The sequence below is a fragment of the Carettochelys insculpta genome, chromosome 21 (genome assembly GCF_033958435.1).
Source record: "Carettochelys insculpta isolate YL-2023 chromosome 21, ASM3395843v1, whole genome shotgun sequence".
Taxonomy (NCBI): Eukaryota; Metazoa; Chordata; order Testudines; family Carettochelyidae; genus Carettochelys; species Carettochelys insculpta.
Genome location: NC_134157.1, coordinates 11,770,632 through 11,792,749, shown reverse-complemented (window position 1 = coordinate 11,792,749; position 22,118 = coordinate 11,770,632). Strand labels below are relative to the sequence as shown.

General features: G+C 45.2%; 2 protein-coding genes across 9 annotated transcripts in view; one reads left to right on the top strand and one right to left on the bottom strand.

Annotated features, from left to right (window-relative positions):
• The first annotated feature begins 2,036 nt into the window (after window positions 1–2,036).
• Window positions 2,037–15,847, top strand: DYNC2I2 (dynein 2 intermediate chain 2). Of its 3 annotated transcripts, none has more exons than XM_075015055.1 (9): window positions 2,037–2,804; window positions 4,860–4,947; window positions 7,216–7,325; window positions 9,334–9,491; window positions 12,000–12,109; window positions 12,426–12,593; window positions 13,035–13,267; window positions 14,727–14,884; window positions 15,501–15,847. In XM_075015055.1, exons 1-9 carry the CDS (start codon window positions 2,410–2,412, stop codon window positions 15,737–15,739), a joined length of 1,659 nt encoding a protein of 552 aa, XP_074871156.1. In that variant the 5' UTR covers window positions 2,037–2,409; the 3' UTR covers window positions 15,740–15,847. The 3 variants fall into 3 exon arrangements, with proteins under 3 accessions (XP_074871156.1, XP_074871157.1, XP_074871158.1); XM_075015056.1 differs by having other exon boundaries at window positions 2,602–2,804; window positions 4,860–5,120; XM_075015057.1 differs by lacking the exon at window positions 2,037–2,804 and adding an exon at window positions 3,887–4,143 and having other exon boundaries at window positions 4,860–5,120.
• Window positions 15,848–16,065: 218 nt separating this feature from the next.
• SPTAN1 (spectrin alpha, non-erythrocytic 1) overlaps window positions 16,066–22,118 on the bottom strand; it is a 92,162-nt gene continuing 86,109 nt past the window's right edge. For all 6 annotated transcript variants that reach the window (XM_075015049.1, XM_075015048.1, XM_075015053.1 and 3 more), the window contains 6 exons: window positions 21,657–21,711; window positions 19,691–19,887; window positions 19,255–19,308; window positions 18,201–18,347; window positions 17,379–17,526; window positions 16,066–16,312 (listed from right to left, as the gene is read on the bottom strand). In XM_075015049.1, coding sequence (XP_074871150.1) covers window positions 16,187–16,312; window positions 17,379–17,526; window positions 18,201–18,347; window positions 19,255–19,308; window positions 19,691–19,887; window positions 21,657–21,711 — 727 coding nt within the window. In that variant the 3' untranslated portion in view covers window positions 16,066–16,186. The remainder of the gene's footprint in view (window positions 16,313–17,378; window positions 17,527–18,200; window positions 18,348–19,254; window positions 19,309–19,690; window positions 19,888–21,656; window positions 21,712–22,118) is intronic.

Here is a 22,118-nt window from a genome sequence, read left to right as displayed (position 1 = left end):
TACCTCATAACTGTATTGGAAAGCTTACTTTGTTGTTATTTTTCAAATGAAAGGTTAGGAAAGGGTAAAGTATTATAAAGTATCGTTATTTGATGATAATTTCTTGTTAAATTGGGAAAGTAAAACAAATTGAGTTATGGTATAACTGGGTGCAGCTCTGTTGATGGTAGGGCATTTTGTCCATTCTGAAGCTATGTCTGCACTAGGGGAGGGGCACCTCTGCACATACAACACTGCAGCTGTGCAACATTACTGCTGTTTTACTGATACAGGTTGCACCACCTGCAAATAGAATTTTGTGGTCCAGCAGCATCTTTCATCCTTCAGGACCAGGGATGTTCCTGGACCAGAGAGCCTGACAGGAGGGCAAGCTCCTGGGCGGGCTGGAGCAGGCATCCTTGGCAGCCCTACAAACGCAACTGTGTGGGCTGGAGCCATGCACTCTGCTGCCCCGTGGGGCTGGAGCTAGCATACCCCGGGAGCCCCACCGGGCCGGGGGGGCAGCATGAGTGAGACTCACAGCTGCAGCTCAGGTCTGGGCATCAGCCCAGCAGCAGATGGGTGAGTAGTCCCGAGGGTTGGGGGGTGGTGGCTTGGCAGCCAGTGACAGGGAAATCCCCTGAATCCGCAAATTCTCTTGTTTGGGATCAGTCTGGTCCCAACCATACTGGACAAAGGAGGGACAACCTGTGTAGGAATAACTGGCAAAGCATTCCTAGTGTAGCTGCAATTATATTGGTATGGTAAAACCAAGTGAAACAAGCAATAGTAATAGAAGTGCAGTTTATGTCAATACTAGGGGCTACAACTACCAAAGATATAGTAGTTGAAACATATGAATTGATTTAAGTTTGTTTATGCCAGCGATGAACTTATCCCACGTGTTCAGCATTAAGTTAAAAAGACATGGTTTACACTTTAAGGTTGTATTGATATAGTTATACTTGTGTAAGCCCTTGTGGACACAGTTATGCAAGTATAGTTTATTCCTCTTCTCACATAGAAATAATAATACTAGCATAAAGCTGTTTCCACATATATAAGGCTCAAGAGGCACCATTCTCCCATTGTCTCTGGTACTCCACTGGAATGAAAAGGGCAGCCAGAGTCAGTGGGAGAGCATCAGCAATGAAGACACCGTGGTAAGTAGCTTTAAGTATGTCGATGTTAGCTATATTATTTTTATAGCTGAAGTTGCATAACTTTCATCAATGGCTCCAGATAGCGTAGACCAAGCCTAAGCAGTGTGGACTTTATATTGATGAAGTTGCAGCTACACTAGGATGGTATAAAGCTTAATTTTACTGAAATAGAATGGTACAACCAGTGGGGCTGACAGCCTTACTAGGCCCCTGATCGAGGTGAGGCCCTATGTAAGCAGGGAGGGCAGCCAACTCATGCCTCAGCCTCTCCTCTCCAGCCCTCAGCACTGCCCAGACCATGTTGCACAGCACTCCAGGAGCAATGTAAAGGGCCCAGGGCTATTGCAGTAGCAGCTCTGGGCCCTGGGCTTATTGCTCCCTTCTCATACTCTGCCCCCATCGGTGGGCCTGGGTACAACTTTCTGGTTTAGACCTCTCCCTAGGACAAAGACCTTCTAACTCTGGCAGTTCAGACAGTGAGATTCCAAAAAGCTAGGAGTGTACTTTAAATAGCCTTTGTTACATACAGAATTGATTTCCCCTTACTTCTTTGCTAACGTCTACATTATATACATCCATCAAGACTGTGTAACTAGAAATGTTTCTAACGAATATTAATAATTCATTCAAAAAAGGGGAGCAGACACTGGAGGTCTGGGCATATCTCCAAATTCCACTAAGGTTTCTGCTCTGCTGCATTTGATGACATACTGTTAGTGCCTTTGGCTGCGGCGGAACATAAGGGATCGGTATTACGGAGTATAAAAGTCAAAAGTTTATTGCCTTTCGTCCTAGAGTATCAGATTTCTCCTCAAACATGGAGAAAGGCTGGAGGAGGGGAGCTTCTTACAATGCAGACCCCTCCCGTAAGTTCAGTCCCGTGCCTGTCCTGAAGGCCGGTAGGATGGATTCTGGGGCTTGCCCTTGGTTCCTCTCCTTTCTGGGGACGCTTTCCTCGTGGGACTGGGGGACGGCCCTTCCCCCGCAGGGTTTGAGGCGGCACAGAATGGCATTGCCAAAGGCAGGTTGCTGGGTTGCTAGCCCTGGTCACTTTTTTCTCGCCTCTCCTCTACGGCCATCTTTCTTCCTGGCACCCTCCCCCTCAGCCTATTCTGTTTCTATGACCAACCAGGGCGCCCCCCCGCCGGGACTGGGTCCTGGTGGGGGGGGGGCTCAGCTGCGATAAATACCTCCGAAACGAATGAAGGTGGGGGAAGGACGACGGGCTCAGTAAACGCGCCGTACAGAAACTCTGCTCTGGGCAAAGATGGCGGATTGGGCTAGGCCGTTAGACGCGAGGATTTCATACCTTCTTTCGAAGTCAGCACCGCTGTGGGAAAGTTCCGTGCCCTTAACCAAGATGGCAGCCATAGCCCCGCCTCGGGGTGGCACGGTGGACTTGTCTCCTCTGATGATGTCATTCTACAGCGCCTTTCTGGTCTCCATGGGAACCGCCTGGCTGGCTTGGGAAGATGGCGGCCGTAGAGTCGTCGACGGGGACCCCTCGGGGCTGGAACGCCAGGCTTCTGTGCTTCTAGAGATACACCCTCTCCCGCTTTCTCGTTCCCCTCCCCCGTCGCTGGGATGTTCGGGGACGGGCGCGCGCGCGGTGCCGATGTGGAGTCGCTGTGGCGAAGGGACCAGGGGACCCGATGCGAGGCGGTGAGAGACCGGGGCGGGGGGCCTGGACCTTGGCGAAGTCTGAGACAATTTTTAACATTCTCCTGAAAACTGACGAGCTGTTGAGATTAAGCACAACTCTCGATAGCGGAGGTGTGGATAAATGGTGCTAAATGGGAAAAAAGGTTGGGGGGGTGCTGATTGGCTCAGCACACGTCTAAAAGATTGCGGTTGGAGACCCTGGATGAGATGTTAAAAGGATCCAGGCAAAGGCTGACGTGCTGTATGTCTTGTACAATGCTGAGAGGTACATCACAGCGATAAGCATAGAATAAATGCCTAGAGAGAGCACGTTGCTGGTGTCTGGTTAGTCATCATTCAGGCTGTTTCTATGTTGTGCCAAAAAAACCGCAATCTCACCAAAGTACTGAGGAAAAAATTCAGAAAGTCATGAACACCGATTACTTTGACCAAATAACCGTTGTTTTTGGATTTAATCTTTGTTTGTTTTAATTCATATTAATTAAAACAAGAATTCACTCTTCTGTACTTCACTCTACTGGACATATAGAGAGCCAAATTTTTAAACAAAAAACATGGAGGAGTTTTGTTTAGTGGTTTTAAAGACTTTAAAGTTCCAAGCTTTATCATAAAACAAACCAGGATTTTGACAAATTGCATTGAAGAACATGGTAATAGAAGTAATTTGATACTTTGCACAGGAAGAAGAGATCATTTCATGGAGGATAGCTCCATCAAAGGCTATTAGCCAAGATTGTCAGGGGCACAACCCTGTGCTCTGGGTATCCCTAAACTTCTGACTTTTGGAATTTGGGATTGGACAACAGGGGCTGGATCACTTGATAATTGCCCTGGTCTGTTCATTCCTTGTGAAGCATCTGGCATTTCTCAGGTTTGGATGGCAAGATACTGACCTAAATGGCCCATGTGGCTGTTTTTATGCAAATATGCTGCACTGGAGGAGCAAGAATGAGAGGTATTTATGTCCATTCATGTGCCTAATATGCCAAAGAGAGCTAAATTTTTTACCCTAGTAACACAGTACATAGCATGGGCTCTAGTGCCTTGTATATCAGTTAAAATTGGGCCTTACGTTTCCACTCCCATAATTCTGGGACTTTCCTTTCTTACCTTTTCTCTTGAGTATACAGTTACTTAATAGAAGGTTGGCATCTGCATTATCACCTTGTTGATTTAAAGGAAGTCAAGGACAAGTGACCTCTGCTTCTCTGAGACTAAATCCAGGATTGATCCATAAAGTGACCTGTTAAAGGTGTGCTGAGACTGGCTAGCGTAACTTCTCTTTGTGAAACTTGCCTGAGAACTGTTTGTGCTTGCGAGACTCCACTGCACATACAAGGTACCAGTTAGCCAGGAAGGCATGGTTGCATTTGAATCAGTATATTGAGTGACACAAGGGAAGTATGACAAAGCCTCAAAATGCATGACTTCGAGATGCGCTTAACTCACATTAACGCGAGTTAAGTGCAACTCAAAATCCCTCTCCCACCGGCCCTGGGTCAACCCCCTCCCCCAGCCCTGCTCACTGCCTACGCATGGCTCCAGCTCAGCCCCGCACCCACCTCTGGTTCGACACCCCCCAGCCCTGTTTCCAACCCCCCCACATGTGGCCCCAGTTCAGCTGCCCCCCCTCCCACGCAGCTCCGGCTCAACCTCCCCAGCCCTGGTTTAAACCCCCTATGTGTGACCCAGCTCACCACCCCCTTGCATGGCTCTAGCTCTACCCCCTACAGGCCTAACCCACCCCAGGCTTAAACCCCTGCCTCCTTCCCATGGCACCAACCCACCACCAGGTTTAACCCTCCTCAGCAGCCCTCCACCCCAGGACTTACCTTTCAAAAGGAGCTCTAGTGCTCCTGCTGCTTCCCCGGCTGCTGAATGTGCATTCCACCAGGGAAAAAAGCCATCCCTGACTTATGCAAAATTCCAGGTACATGAGGGTGTGTGGGAACACAACCCTCACGTAAATCTAGGCACTACTCTATCCTAAAGGAGGCTCTGTGTGCCCATCTTTCATTGTGTTTCAGTTGTAGAACATTGTTCTTCTTCTAACAGAAAAGCTGCCAGACTGGGGAGATCTCAATGGTGGAGGCTGCAGTACAATCCCATTCCAGCCAAGATGCTGGCTTGCAAACTGATCAGGGTGAGGAGACTATTCAATACTTGGATCACCAACAGGAAGCTCGTGTAGATTATACTGGCCTGCTCTCATTCCTTCAGGGGGTGGAGGATGTTGTTATCAAAGAGCTGAATAAAAACTGGAGAAGTCATGCCTTCGATGGCTTTGAGGTGAACTGGATAGATCAGAATGAAATGGTAAGTTGATAGAATTCAGAGCAATATGATCATATTAGGCAGTGCTCATCGCAACAACTGTGCAAAATTTGACTGTTACCTGGTGCTGAGATTGTCATTACTAGACTCTACTGACAAGAAAATAAGTACTCTCTCTCCTTTTGCCTTCAACCCAGTCTAGTTAGGTAATCAAGTCTTCTGAGTAGCAACAGGGGTAATATAATTGTCAGAAGTCACTGGTATGGTGTCCTCACAGACCTCTTGCTCTATCCAGTGAAAATAACCATTAGTCTGTGTATGTGTGCTCCTCCTGCGTGTCATGTTGGCTTTGCAACAAGTAGGCATCACAGCAGACTCCAGGCGAGCCCCCTAAGACCATACAGTCAGATAAAGATCAAAGGCACCAGGCCAGGTTTATTGTCAAACTGAGTACATTAATAGTTGTCAGTAGACTCTACTGAACAACTGCGCATGTGTATTCCCAACAATGGACCAGCTCAGTCAACAATAGAATCCTTTGTTGCCAATTAGGCCAGCCAAAGACAACATTTTTGGGGTACATTTTACACATACGTACAAACAAGTTATACATCACTGCTGATGTGTCAGGTTGCCACCCTCTCATATTCCTATATACAACCTGTTATTTTGTGTATGGGGATTATATCACTATCTGTTATGCTGTCATCTTAGACCATGCCCTGAACCTGGGTTGGTATGTCTGTTATTTGTGGGGAGTGTGTTGGTACCAAGATGTTTCTTCATAAGGTGTTCTGTTAACATCCCTCTGAAATGTGCTTCCAGGCTGTGCCTAATACCTTTTAGTGTTTTACATCACTAACGTGGTTCATACCAAATTCTGTTAGCCGAGCTTGACTCTTACTCACAGAACAAAACAGCAGTCATGTAGCACTTTAAAAACTAACAAAATGATTTATTAGGTGATGAGCTTTCATGGGTCAGGCCCACTTCATCAAATCTATAGCACATAGATCTTGCTCACCGCTTCAGTTTGCTTTATGTTAGTGAAGTCTTGACTATTGTTGGACTCGCCTCAGGCTGGGGATCAGTGTTCCCTGTAAGCTGAGTACTTGGGCGGCTGTCCAGCTGATTAGCAGAGCGCCCGCAGCCACCCAAAATGAGCAGTATGTTTTTTTAGTGGTGCACATCTGCATATACTATGGTGCACATAAAATTTGTGCCACCCATGGATGGGAAAAATTAGAGGGAACACTTCCAGGGATGGAAACATTTAACCAGTTAACTGGTAAGCATCACCATAAATGGTTATGGTTAACCATTGAGGGTTAACCTCAGCCATCTCTATGGTTTAAATCAGTTAACCAAGTCAATTTAACATTTAACCAGTTAATGAATTAAAGGGGATTTTACATCCCTACCTTAGGCCTCGCTGCAGGCCTGTGATACATGGACTTATGTTTCAGGCACTCATCTTACTACTGACTTAATCAAAAGGAAGCTTACAACTGGAATAGGTTAGTTTCCTCATCTCAGCAACCAATACAGTTTACATTCTCTGCTCATTTAGACCTTCCTGCCATATTCTTCAGGAAACAGGATATTAACAATTGCCTGGCAGCATTTGAAAGTCATTGTAGTGCTTATGGTTTGGCAGCTCTTAACAGTTCACATGACAATTATCCAGTGTGCAAGTATTTGGGAGCCTGGGCACCTGGTAGCTATTCGTGCATGTTTATTGTTACCTCTTATCAGATGATGGCTTGAAAACACAGTGTGGCTCTTAAACCCCCGGAATTGTGGAGTGGGCTGCTTAGTATTTCTGTAGTTGATCTGAAGATGATAGCATGGGACCCACTATGAGAGGATATTATGGAGAAACATTTGATTGGGTGAGAACATACGGAGTTTTGTGTGTGGTGTTCTCAACAGGAGTCATACTTCTGTCTTACCTTTATCTATAAAACACAGTTTGTCTCTCCCAAGACTCCACTGCTGTAAAGACAGAGCAGAAGTCTCTGACTCCTGAGCAGGATATTGGTCTGAGCAGATGAAAGAATCACGTTTCAGTTTAGGTTCCTAATTTTCTGCGTCTCCACAGGTTGTTGGCTCAGTATTTGGATTTTATCTTTTCCAGGTGTCCTGTTTGCATAGCTTGTCGTATCCAGAGGCTCAGGATCAGAAATTGCAGGTGACTAGCATCTCCTGGAATGCCACTGGATCAGTTGTTGCATGTTCATATGGCAGGTGAGCGCCTGAGTTGATCCACAGCACAAGTGAGAGTAGTTCAAGACATTTCAGACTGACCTACATTCAAGAGCATAAGCCATAAATGTTGAAAAAAGATATTTAATTGATATTCAGAAAAATCAGAACCCAAGGGCAGTTCTAATTTAGTTCAGATGTCCTCTCCCATACCTCTTTATCCACTATCTCCAATCGCAAAAACTAATCTATATTTTTTTCAATGTTTTAGTCTTAAGCAGATTCTGTTGAATAATATAAAGCGGTGGTATAAGTTTTTATGTGTCAGCCGTATGCATATATGTGTGGGATAATAGGATGTGCATACTTGCCTTCATGAGAAAATTTATTGCTACCCATTATGAGGGCTCCTATCCCATGCAGAATGTTCCAGGTACCCGTACACCCAAATGCTATCATCACTGTACCCACGTGCCAGATATTATTTTAATTAGATTTACTTCTAGCAAGGCTAACCTCCACTTTAGTTTGCTCTAGTATCACCACTATGGACAGAATAGTAATAGAGAGTAAGCCGTGCCAGTCTATACACTATCAAAACAAAAAGCAGTCAAGTAGCACTTTAAAGACTAGCAAAATAGTTTATTAGGTGAGCTTTCGTGGGACAGACCCACTTCTTCAGACCATAGCCAGACCAGAACAGCTCTGGTCTGGCTATGGTCTGAAGAAGTGGGTCTGTCCCACGAAAGCTCACCTAATAAACTATTTTGCTAGTCTTTAAAGTGCTACTTGACTGCTTTTTGTTTCACTATGGACAGAGATTGCTGTTATAATAGCACCAGCAAGGCAAGTAGTCCTGCTGCTGGTGCAAGGAAAACTAGTAATTGTTGAAGTTGCTTGTCTGATTTACTTTCCCACACACAGTTCCCTGTACTTTACTCTGGGAAACCCATTGTTTCAGAAAGTAGATCACATCATTGTGGAGTTGATTGGGATGTGCAAGTGCAATATGGTAAACATTGGTGTTTCATGGTATTTCAAGCTCTGGGGTCTTTGCACATGGCAGTAATTGCTATGGATTGGCACTTATCCTAACAAACAAGGGTTGCATGCTTAAAAATACAAAAGTAAATAATAGCTACAAAGCAAAAGGGAAGTAAAACTTTGCTTTGAGAGGTTTATTTCCTTAATTTAAGAGCAACAAGATTAAACAAAACATGAGGACAGCTTAACTGGGGCAAGTAAACATGATGGAAATGAAATTGCGTTTAGGCCTTGAGAGATGTCAGTGACCTGACTTGTGTAATGTTATCTTCCATATGTGGAGGAGCCGATGGGTGTGAATGAAACCATGCTTGTTTGACTTCAAAAGTGTTATCACATATGTGGCTAATTAAATAAATGCCTCACTGTATCTTTGGGACGGGTTGAAGACATAGTACATCCCTGTCAGAGCCCTTCATGCCAACACTGAAGGAGCACTCGATAGCTACTTTCTCCTGGTCTGAGTAGCAGGACTGAGTAGTATTTCAGCCCCTATCAGTTCTTATTCAGCTGCTGTGGTCTTTGCTGAGTAGCAACGATATGCTCCCTCTCTAAAGCAACTTTAAACCCTGAGTTCCTTGTTGGGATGAAACGTTGGCTTTTCATCCTCTCTGTTGAACAGTTGCTTTTGGCAACTTAAAAAGGAGGAAATGTTGCATGCTCTCTTTGAATGTTGGCTGTGAGGTAATTTTCCCCAGTGTGGATTCCAGGCTTTTCCCTTATTAGTATAGTTAGTAGGTCTTGCCTGTAATAAAAAGTTTGTATCAAAGAACTAATTTCTAACACGCTCCTCAAACTGGAGTGCACCAGCATGTATTCACAAAAACTAGCATTCTTCAGAGATGCATTGTAACTACAGCATCCTCAAAACAAAGCCTTTTGTAGTCCCAGAGAGCACATGTGAATGGAAATGGAAATGCAGCTGGAATGCTGCTTGACTGAGTGTCTCTGTGTGACAGTGTCTGGAAGACGTGTAGCTTCCCACTTGATTTCTTTTCTCTTCCAGACTGGATGATGGGGACTGGAGTACAGAAAAATCTTATGTCTGTACCTGGAATCTGGACAGAAGGGGGTTAAATCCAAAGCATCCAGATCTAGTAGTGGATGTTCCCAGTTCAGTCATGTGCCTGGCTTTTCATCCATCACAGCCTTCGTTGATCGTTGGTAGACTTTTCTAGTTTTGAATTTTATTTTTAATTGTTTCTTTATCTACTTTAACTAATACTACTAATTTTCTCTTCAGCACAACCTGGCACTCCTCCCAAGAGGAATGGCAGTTTACTTCCTCAGCCACTTTCTAAGCCTCAAGGCAAGGGAAGGCTTCCAAATGTTGATTGTTCTTTGCTTCAAGGCACTAGGAATCAGGACCTGCCCTTGTTTTTCTGCAACCTCCCCTTCTCTTAGTAGGTTTTGCTTATTTTATACTCTCTGTTGGAGCACCAAGAAATGCCTACTGCGAATGTGGGGAACCTGGGAGATAGGGAAGGAGGACAAAATCAGTCCTGGCAGAAGTATTGGTTCTTCTGCAAGATGGCTGCATATTCCCATGTGGGCATTACCAGGTAGACAATACTGTAATAGTAGAATCTTCCCATCGCGTTGTCTGTTAGAGTGCTCTTGCAACCTCTTGTAACCCCTCTTTCCAGAGGTTTCTGAAAGTGGGGTTGTATCAGGGAATGCAACATCTTCTGCCACGTCAGTTGCAGCCAGCCATGAGCCTGTATGACAGTAAACTGCTTTGAACTGTTCAAGGAGAAAAAACTCCAGAGCTGAACATTATTTTGTGTTTTATTGTTTATTAGTACAATTAAATAGTGTTTCATTTCTGGGTGGTGGTGGAACTGAAGAGAAAGAAGAAGCCAAGACTCAAGAGCTGTGCTTCATGCTCTACTGCCTTTCTGGAATCAGATGGCCACATCAGGTGCCTCAAGCGTTTTTGAGTATTCTACCTGCCAAAACTTTATACCCTGGAGCTTGCAAGTGAGGCAGAGCAGACTGGCAGTGCTTCTTCTGAAGGAGGCTTTTGAGGCTAAGCCTTTGGGATCCAGTCAATCATCTGAATGAAGGTTTGAGGGACACTGTTGTGTCCTGTGACTTCTAGTATATTTAAGCAATTGAAAGCTACGATTTTCACTGTTACATTAATCAGAACGTTGCAAATGCCTGTGTCAGAACCAAGGGCCACACTGTCAGCTCTGGCTGTCTTAGTGGATCCATTCTATTCTTACAGACCACCTGTGGCTCCAGAAGTCAAGGTTGTTTCTGGGGTCAGCCATAAGAGCCAGGAGCATGGGTGTGGAGTTAAATCTGCTGCTGTCTTCTTTGAGTCTGACTTCAGCTTCTGCTTTGGTTTTACTTATGTTATCAGTTCTGTGGAATAGTGTTAACAGTGTTATCTGAGGTTCACTGTGAGGCTTCTGATCAAGTCTTCATATCTGAACGAGAAGCAGGGCACCTTGAGAAAAAGGCAGGTTTCGCTGGCCTCGTCATCAGTCAAGAGAACAGAACGGTCTATGTTTTTCTCCTCCTAGCACTCCTATAGGATCCCTGCAGAGGTTTTTGCCTTACCTCCCCACAGGTTCTTTGGTATCTCTAGTGTCAGATCCATATCTGAAGGTGGCTAGAGGAAGAATCAAGAGCCCTGTTTCTTCCTCGTTTGCACCACCCTTTGTTCCTTCTTCCATGGAGGTGCTACTGAATCCCGGTTTCTTGGAAAACTGGAACACCAAGGCCCTTTTTCCTATAAGGGTTCAAATACTTGCCATCCTCTCCTTCATCCGCCCATCCAGGGTAGATCAGTATTCCTGAATGAGGTGTTAGGTTTTGAAGGGCCTTGAGAGTCTCTTCCCTTCTGTTAAGGATCCTGTCCCTCGATGGGATCTCAGACTGATTCTTTCCAGTCTCACGTGTTGGTCCCTCGAATCCTTGGGTTCTTCTTCCCTTTCCCCTCTATCATGGAAGGCCACCACCTTTGTGGCAGTTAAATCAGCTGAACGAGTATCAGAGATCAAAGCCCTGACCTTGGATCCATCATATACTGTGTTCTGAAAGGGCAAAGTGAAGTTACAACCTCATACGTTTTAGTTCCTCTTGGTGTCCTGTCCTAAAATGCACAGGATTACTGAGAGGCAGCTGACATGCCTTTGCATTTTACCTGGAGCGTACTAAGTCCTTTTGTAAGTCAAGCACAGCCCTTCATTGCAACCATGGACAAGATGAATGGCCGTCCAGTCTCCACTCAAGAGAACTCCAACTGGATCACTTTCTGCTGTGAGTTGATGTGGGTACAACTGCTATCTTTGGAGAAGGCCTACTTGACAACTTTCTATCCTGTGTCATAGATCATACATTTGAAATTAGCTGGTGATTTAAACTGACAGTTCACCTGAGATCTGTCTCTGGATTATGATGTTAGTTGATGCTAGATCACTATTGGTACACAATGCAAATAGAGGGTTTCTGAAGGGTTTATGGAATGTGTTCCACTTTCTGAGAAATCCTGTTTTTTTTTTTAATCTGTTTGGGTTAGCTATACTTAGTCACCTTTTGAACCCATGGCTGAATGTTCTCTAAATTATACATCTGTTAAGACATCATTTGTTACAGTCAGTAACTGGTTACTGTGACTTTCCTTAGCCATTGTTTGTTCTCTTGATCCTTTGTCATCTTCAGGTGGCCTTTACAGTGGGGAGGTCTTGTTATGGGACACAAGCAGCATAGATGATCCCTTGATTGGGAGGACAGGGATGACAGATGACACTCATACAGATCCAGTCTATCAGGTAAGTAATAGTGGGGAAGGCCACACTTCAGTGGGCTGTTCATTGGGCTGGAATCACAATCCTGGTATTTCATCCCTTTTATTTCCTGAGCATCTTCTACAAGATTAGTATTTGCACAGTTGCACTGAAGTCTTTACATTATCATTGCTAGATGAATTTAACTTCAGCACCATGGAATACAGCAAATCCTTATGCAAATGGGTTGCTAGGAGTGTGGTGTTATTTGTCCTGAGATTTATAGTGTTTTTGAATGTGGAGTCACTGGACTTGGGGTTTAGTGAGGCCCTTTTTCACAGCTTTCTTGTGTTGGGAACAGGTTGACTGGTTACAGGAGTCAAAGCACAGCCACCACTTCCAGATTCTGAGTGTATCCACAGATGGAAAGATCCTTGTGTGGCAGACACAAAGAGATGGTCAGCTGAAGTTAGCTGAAGGATTTGCCTTAGTAACTCAACAGATCCCTTGGAGTCTGAAACTTAAGAAGGTTAGTTCAGTTATTCCTGAGAACAGTGACTTGGCACAACCTTTTAAAGGGCTGGGTGTGAATTAGCATAGCCTGGGTTCTGAAAGAGCACAGTTAGGCGGCTGTAGCTTGCACTTGATGGGGAAGGGAACAGAAATAAAGTGAAACCCATTTATAAAAAAGCACAGTAAACTTGAGCTTCCCCATTACCAACACACAAGATTAACTTAGAAAATAGCCAGTTAGACGTTCTAGTTGCTGCAGCCTTGTCCTAAACAAAATCTAACCAACCAGAGCTGTAAGCTTTTAAGTTCATCCTGAACCTGAATTTTTAGAGGACTCTAGTTGAGTAAAAAGAACATTTAATTATTGTTGCAGGTCATGCAGGCTATGATTATTACAGTGTTCATGTAAAATTTCTGAATTCTCGTGTCTCATGGACAGTTTGTCCCTTTCCCCTAGCATGCACGTGGAGAGTCAGCTGTGGGTGTGACCTCGCTCTCTTTCTCCCACTTTGATCCCTGTGTGTTTATCATTGGTGTGGAAGGTGGATATTCTCTCAAGTGCTCCACTGCAGTAGAGACCACTGCTGTCTCTAGGACAGGTAGCTCTATTCCTCTCAAGGCACCTGCACAGTTTGCTTTTGCTCCTCATGGTGGACCTGTGTACAGTGTAAGCTGCTCACCTTTCCACAGGCAAGTAATGGGTAGGCTGCATTGGCACCAAATATTAATTGGGTACACTACCATCTTGGTGGTTTTTCTGAGTGGCCTAGGGTTAGGAAGGATCAAAGCCCTACTGTATTTGTCACATTGGACAGGTATTTTGTGGGGGGGAACACTGTTAGCTTCAAGGAAATGTTCCTTGTTTAGGAACAGCATCATTGAAGCCCATAGCATTATACTGGTTTACAATGCACCTAAACTTATTTCCACTTTACTCTGTTCAGGCTAACTCATCCCAGAATTTAACAGCAATTTTAGGGGAAGGCCTGTTTCTACATCAAAAATCCCATCTTGACTTTCAGTAGTAGCCATCTAAGTTAAAATTTGAAAATATACACCCAGATTGTAGGTGCACCACTCAATGACAAACCATTTCATCTGTCTTCCTGAAACATGAATAGCTTTGGCACTGTATGTAATCTGTGAGAGAATGACCAGATTATGCTAACCTTCTGTAGCCTGGTCTTTTAATACAAGTTCTCTGAAGACTACGTACAGGGCCTAAGATTGCAGTGCTTCCTATGACTGCAGTTCATAATAGGTAACAACCCCCCAAAAAAAACTTACTGTAAATAACGAAGAATCTTGATACCATTCCGTTTAAATGGCTGTACATAAAGAAGCCACAGAGTTGTGTAGTAACACAGGTAACTTACATCAGCTGTCAGGCTGCTTACATGAACTCTGCTTTATGCTCTTAATACTGATCCCCTAAGGCAGTGGTTCCCAAACTTTTTGGCATCATGCCCCCCCCCCCCCCCCTTTTAATTTTTGAGAAGCCTTCATGCCCCCTCACCTCTTCTTTACCATCACCCAATCCCCCTTCTAAGAAAAAAATCTATTTGTGATTTAAAATAAACACAAACTTGATATAAAAGTTATTTAAAATGAAAAATAAGTACAGCTAGTTTTTCTTGGTCCCTTGTGGGTGTCTGGTGTAGCCCCAGCTGCCTGAGCCCTGTTGCTGCCAGAGCTGCCCATTGAGCCCCACGCTGCCACAGCCAGCTGTCCACCCTCCTGCCAGCTGACAGGGCCCTGTACTGCCGGGGACAGCTGCCCACCCACCCCGAGCCCCATAATGTTGGAGCCAGCCACCCAAGCTCCTCCCCTTCCCCAAAGCCAGGCACCTCCAGCTCCCCACATAACCCCATCATCGTCCCCCACCCCTCCCCAACCCCCACTCACTCACCTTTGCAGGTGGCAGCTAGCTCTTTGTGGGTCTTTTGGCTGGCTACTTGCTTTTTATAGTGGCTGCATGGGCTCACCCATGTAAAATGGCAGGGTCTGAGAGCTAGAAGCAAAGGATGGCTTTTTTCATGTGGGGGAATGATCCGGGGGGGCTAGGTCACCTCATACGCCCCCCTGGAATTTCTTCATACCCCCCCACTTTGGGAAACCCATGCCCTAAGAAGTGTTTTGTTTTCTCCAGGAATCTCTTTCTGAGTGGCAGCACTGATGGACATGTTCACTTGCACTCCATGTTGCAGGCACAACCTCTTATTTCTCTCCAGTTATCAAAGAAGTACCTGTTTAGTGTGCGCTGGTCTCCAGTACGACCCCTGGTCTTTGCAGCTGCCACTGGAGAAGGTAGATGCCCCCTTATTTTCTTGTTCTTAGACAGGCTTGGATTCTCCTAATGCTAGTGCTATGTAAAAGCTTACTGCTCAGCACTTCCCAGATGGATTTAACTTCATTTGTTTGAAAGCTGGGGGTTCTAAGATGTCAGGTGTGGTATAATCCAGTGGTTTCTAGAGTAACAGATCTTAGCAACTACATTGTTGTATCTTTTCCTTTGTCTAAGTCTGTCTGGCTACAGACTTGTGTAGATATGGGAAATTTGTACTATGCCATGGCTAAAATGGTTTCCAACATTCAGGTGTTTAAAAAGCACTCACCTTTGTAGCACTAGTAGTTTGCACTATGACTCTTTAGGAACTGGCTAGTCCTGAATTGGCCCTGGCATTTAAAGGTTGACAGGGCTGCAGCATAACTTCTGCTAGCAGATGGTTTCTACCTGCCCTGACTAGTGAGCAGATCTACACTAGTCCTTCAGTGTAGCACTGCTTAATATGGATACTGCAATGGGAGGACTTTAACCCATATTGCTGGAGTGCTGCCAGGTTGTAGTGAAAGTTTGGATTAACAGTATGTTGTCTATTACTCACACCAATGTGAAGACTGATGTGGATTATTTGTTTTAAAGGAGAAGTTCAGCTGTTTGATTTTGGAAAGAGTTCCCAGAAGCCTACAGTTTCTATAAAGCAAGCTTCAGTGCAGACTCCTGTGTACTGCATAGAGTTTAACGTCATGCAAACACACCTTCTGGCAGCAGGGGATGCTAGTGGCATGCTGAAGATCTGGAAGCTGAGTTCAGACTTTATTCAAGAGGGACCAAGAGAAATGAATCGCCTTGAGCAGCTGGCAAATGAGATCCCTGATTGAGACACTTAACAGGCCAGTGTCATCTGTTAACCAGATGCTTTAGCGTGATACAAATGTTGCTTTTTTCTACCCATATGGGGTCTGTAAACCATGTGATATTTGTAATGGAGAGCAAGGTATGTACTAGTCACTCTGACCCTCTTTAAAGGGACACCCTCTAGTAAATAAGACATTCCAGTAGGGGTTGAGGTCACAATTGAAATTGGTACTTAAATATCAAAATGATTAAATGCAAGTTGAAATTTTTGCTGCAGTTTGGACTAGTAACTTTTATTGAAGCACACTGCAGTATTCTTGTAATTCTAAGAGTCTGAAGCTAAGCAGTATTTAGGTTACATCAGAAAGTAGCATTTTGTTTATTGTAGACACAAAGATGGAGATGCATGCAGATACAATTGGCAAACACAAGTATGTTCTGTGTATTTTTTTCAGGTTAGTGTTTTTATATCAATTCACAAAGAGTGAACGGGTAAATTCTATGTAGTCATAAGCAGAAGGAAGTTCTCTGCCTTTACTATCCATGTAGGGCTTCATGTGAGAGATGCAGTAATCTGCCTGTTCCCGGGTGAGGTTCTGAAAGACAAAATTGAAGAAAGGGTGGTGAGTAGCAACTCAGCCATGAAGACTAAACTGTTTTCCATGGTATTTACAATTACAGATAGGGAAGTCACACAGTGCTAGGACTGAGACTCAAGAGTTTTTAACTCTTGATTAGTTATGCTGTGTTTAAAGACACGGCCCTCTCCTCGCCTGACAAAAAGAGGTAATAACTTCCACTTATCAGATATCTCCCTTCCCCAGAAAGGATCTGTAATGGAAAACTTATTACTTGGTGACATATCTTTCTGGATCTGTCCTTTCCTCCAGCTTTCAGCAGCTTTTAGACTGAATAGGGCATTATTAAGTTTTTAAGCAATAACAGAGTTTCGATGCATTTGGGAAAGTACTAATTTTGGCTTTTTACTAGTAGGACCTGTACCCAGGAAAGAAAAGAATGTCAGTGCTTTGGGCTCCACCCTCATGTGGGTCTTGAACATACTAATTCCAATATATGCACAGTAAGTAGCTTAACTGCATCATGGGAAAGGCATGGACAGTATAGTAAACCTTGTTTTTTTAAAGACCTCAGGAACAATGGACATCCACCAGTCCCCACACCCACTGTTGTTCCCAAAGCCTGCTTACTTAGGGTCCATAAAATCCTAAAGCTGCCACAAAAAAGTGAGAGACTTATTGGGTCTGCCACAGCTGAACCCTCCACAACAGGCTGGACCACAGCTGGAGTGCCATGCTCCATGCAGATGGCACTCATATGTGCCCCACCCCTGCTGGGAGGAGTGCATAACAGCAGCTCTTTCAGCTGTGCGGAGGCAGGGTCCCAGCCACTATGGGAAAATGCCAGCCACAATGATGGGGTTGTCAATTCCAGCTGGGGGCTCCTCCTGTGGCGGCAGCTCCTTTGAGTCACTTGGAGACGGGGAAGCCTGGCAGGGGTGAGTTGGCATTAAACCCTCTAACAGACTTTCAGCTTTAATGGATACCTCTCCCCACATTAGTCTGTTAAATCAAGAGTTTACTGTCTTTTTAGTGTTAATTGCTGCTGTCATGAGGCAAGCAAAGTTGTACAACTGACACTTACTTGATAGAGTTCCTCCTTGGTCACATAGGGCTTGCCCTCTGAACTAAGGGCACGGAAAGCACTTTCTATCTCCTCACTGGATTTCACATTCTCAGTTTCCCTGCTGATCATAAATGCCATGTATTCCTGCAGAGACACATGTCCATCCCTGCCAAAAAAACCAGAGCCTGTAAAAAGACCTGCTTCAGAAGAACTCTACTTGATGCAATTGAGTAGCAGCCCATGAAAGCAGGCAGGTCTCTCCTTACTTTCCCAGCATGTGTTAACCAAGAAGCTAAGGACCATGACAATTTCTTCACATGCACATATGCTTTAATCAGTCACCAGGTGAAATGTAATGGCTTGTAACATAAGAAGTTGGACTGAATGATTTAGTGGTCCTTTCTGCTCACATTTAGACTATGTCTAGACTGCAGGCTTCTGTCAGGAGACTATCCAGCAAGTCTGCTGTGTCCAATACAACGCGTCCACTTTTCCAAGAGCACTCTTGGAAAATCAGATGCATTCTGCTGACATCCTTTGTATACCTCATGCCACAAGGAATGTCTGGGCAGAGGGGCTTTTCCTGACATCTGACCCCATGTGGATGGGCCAAATGTCTGAAAAGCCAAGCCTCTTCTGAGAGGACTGTTTGAAAAAGATATACAGATTGCAACAGTTACCTGCAGTTTAGTCACTGCTACTTTAGGTGGTGTCTGTTTACACAATATGGAGAACCTGCAATAATGGGCAAAGGCTAGACTGATAGCCTGTTAACAGACTTCTGAAAAAAGCATTTAGCAGTAGAACAATTCAATAATAGATTTTCTTCAGTCTGTATACCTGTTGGGATCTACAGTGTCAAGAATAGCTTCAAATTCTGGATCTGGTTCTCCTTCCTCTACCATAGGCAGGTCATAGCCCAGAGAGCGTAAGCATGACTTAAACTCCTGGTGATTCAGTCGACCAGATTTATCTTTGTCAAAGTGTCTGGAATAGAAAATATGACACTTGAAATGAAGATCACTGTCTAATTTAACCAGTTAAATGGAGAAAATACACTTTAGCCTGATGTACTGAACATGCTGTTTGCAATAAATAAGCAACTTCATATTTAACACAGACACCAAAGATTCACTGGTGTGTTTCAGAAGGATCCTGAACTGACTACATACCCTTAGTGAAGAATTATTCCAGTTACTACCTCGGTGGGCAATAATTTTTGATGGGGGTCCACTGCAAGAATTTGGAAAGTGGTCAAGGGTTGCACTCTTTCATGATATTAATGGAGCAGGTGCAGGGTCTGGGATAGAGGTTTGATGCAGAAGGGAACTTGGGGTAAGGGACTGGGGTGGAGGATCTGGGAGGTTATACAGGTGAGAGGGGCAGAGGGTTTAGGTTATGTGGGGTTTGGGGGCAGAAGAGGATCTGGAGTGCAGAAGCAGGCTCTGACAGGAGACTACCTAGGTGACTGCTGGGCAGTAGCCCAGCTGCATCTCAGGCAGGCTCTTTGCCTACCCAGCCATGTGCTTTAAATACAGCTAGAAGCTTCAGAAGAAAGGGAGGGGTGTTTCAAATAGGAAGCTTCCATCAGCTAGTTTCTGGCCATAGTCTTGTGCAGGGGCTGGGGAAGCATGTGAACCTTCTCTCTCTCCATCTTTTCTCCATGCTCTCAGCCGCTTTCTGAGCAGCATGTGGGAGCACGGCAGGCAGTGAGCCTGCCTAAAGCTGACTGCTATGTCTGCAGGCTGGATCCCGCCCAGAGGCTGTATTTTGCCCAGCCCTGCCTGTTGTGCTGGGCCAATTCTCAGAACTGGCCAGAGAATCTGTATCATTGACCAAGGATATAAAAAATTCCTTTAAGACCAATTTTCCAAGTTGCTATGTGCATACTCACTTGAACATCATGCTGAATTCCTTCAGGGCCTCCTCAGTGACTCCAGTTGTGTTTCTAAAAGAGGAAGAAGAAAAGCTGGTGAACTGACCATGAAACTGCAGTAGTAAGCCACAGGCTAATCTAATGCCAGCCTACTTTTAGGCTGTTTGGTTTTCTGCTTGCTATCATCTTGAGCAGAGAGAGCATGCACCTGATTCAATTGCCACTCACTTTGCTGAGGAGTCACCATGGCTAGCTATACCTAGAACTATTTCTCAAACTGATGTCTAAAAAAAGAAGAACATTCAAATACACACTACTCAGAACACAGAAACAAGAAGTGGTTTATCCTACCTGAACTGTACTTGGTTTGTATGGGTTCTTTGGACACGCTCTTCCTAATCCTTTTTATTCCGTGAAATGTAGTTTCATTTTCCCAAAGAAATAAAAACTGTACCTAGCTTGTATCTGCTGTTCCAGGTTGTGCTGCATCCTCATCCCTAGTTGGTCAAGCTGGTCCCACTGCTGTGCCAACCCTACAGTGCTATGTTCTGTATATTTATTGTCCAAAATAAGTGCTTCTTCCATAGCTGCTCCAAGGTCCTCAATCTTCTTTAGCTGACTCCTCATTGCACGAATCTCCTGGTGCTTACGCTATTTGCAAAGAAAAGAAAACTGAGCATATGCAGTGTACCAAACCTTTACTGGTGGAGAACCCAGGCTTGTAACATTGAAGAAGGGGGCAAAAGCTATGATGCAGCTGTTGTCTAGTGTTACAAAATATATCACTGAACAAGGAGCTTCATCACATATAACTCAGATGGATTTCTAAGATGGCCTAATGTTCCCAAAAAATAGCATTTTCAACTGTACAGGCAGTCCTTGACTTACGAACACATCAACATGCAACCAACCTCCAGCTCACCTCCCCTAGCAGGAGGCTCCCCTCCAACCCTCATGCCCCAACTCCCCCACACACCAAGACTTCAGCCCCAACTCATGCTGCCCCAGATCATACCCCCCATGTGGCTGGCTCAGCACACATGGGGCTCCAACCTGCCCCCCACTCAAGCACCCCACACCCCACTGAACCCCTCCCCTGCCTGACTCAACCACTCCACAGTGGCAACTCACCTCCCCCCATGCATGGGGCTCTGACTCCTGCCCCCGCAGCACAGCTCCAACCCCAGCCCCCCCATCTGGCTCAATCCCTCCCTCCCTCCCTCCCGTGGCTCCTGTTCACCCTCCCTCCCCTGAGTTTGGGCCTCTGGCTGTCAGTCACTGCCTGTGCGCACAGGGGCTTTACCCCCACTGCCAGCTCAACCCACCCCTGCCCTGGTTCACCCCCATTCAATCCTGTCTGCCTGGCTCAACCCCCCTGACCTCAACAGGCACTAGGCTGTCAGCCACCAGTGCACATGGGGCTCCAGCTATCAGCCACTACAGGTGCATGGGTCTCTCCCCTGCCCCAGTTCACCCCATTCAACCGCCCAATTTCCCATGGCCCCGGCTCACACTCCCGTGCATGTGAGGCTCCAGCTCCCAACCCCCAGCGCTCCAGCCCCAACCCCACTACCTACCACCCACACAGCCCTGGTTCCAACCCCCAGGCAAGCCCCAGCTCAACTGCACCCTCCCACCACTCCTGCTCCCCTAACCCACCCCAGGCTTAAGTCCCTTGCCCCCTCCCAGGGCCCCAAAGTAAGAGCTCCCCAGCTTACATGAAATTCAAAGTAAGTGAGGGTTGTGTGGAACGTACCTCAAGGGATTACAGTATGAGGGTATTTCTGACTTATGACCAAATCAAGTTACGACCAGGTGTTCGAAATGTAACCCGTTCGTAAGTTGGGGCCTGTCTGTAAATATCACAGCATCAACAGCCTAGTTCTCAAAACAGAACATAGCAAGGAAAGGTTTCAGAGACTGGCAGCTCTGCCCAGACAGCTTTAAAAATACTATAACAAAAGGGATATTTGGGATTTTCTTTCGGCTTGTGCAGTGCCAGAAGTTAGATTAAATAATCACACTGGCGTCTGCTCACCTCAAATTTATAGCTTTAAGACCTGCATGTCAATCAATGAAGGGAGTAGAGGCCCTGTTGCAGCTCCTTTTGCAAGTGGAAGTTGTGCTTCAAGAAAAGTTCTAGACAGAAACTTGTAATACACATTCAAAGTGTATGGACCGGGCACCACACTGACTGGGGGAGGGCCCTGTGCCCAGGTGCTGGGCCAGGCTTTGCACCAGCTGTGGGAGGGACTGGGGCGGCACAGTGCAGGGGGGCAGGAGTGGGGGTGGGTGTGTAGAGAAACATGGTATAACCTGCCCAGACAGACAAAGGAAAAATAATATATGATTTTTTTGCTCCCCCATCACTGATGAACATCAATATGGAGCAGAAGTCTTAACAGAGAAGGTCTACTTACTTTAGTAGCTTCCAGCTGTGATTCCAGGGTTCCAGATTCCTCCACCATACAGGACCTAAACAAAGTATCACAGTGAGCGAGAGGCATACAACATACAAGAAAGGTGGGGGTGGGGAAGGAGGACTTGAAATTAATGCCATCCTGTTCAGGAAAAATAATTTTTCAATAAACTTTATAACAAAACTGTTTCTGTCACGCTTCTGGCCATAAGCTTTTAAATCAGACTGACCCTATATAAAACAGAAGCTTTTAGAAATTGCTTTATATAGTTAATTTCAAGCCCAATTTCACAGGCTAGATGATAGAAGTAGCCACTGAAAACACTTCATGCCAAATCCAGAGCACTCACCTTCTTACTGGACCTAAGGTGAAATTAGAAACCAAGTGCAAACGCCCTGACTGTGCCCGATACACACACACAAACTACAAGTGATTCACTGGAGACAGGCTTTGTTTGCCCAA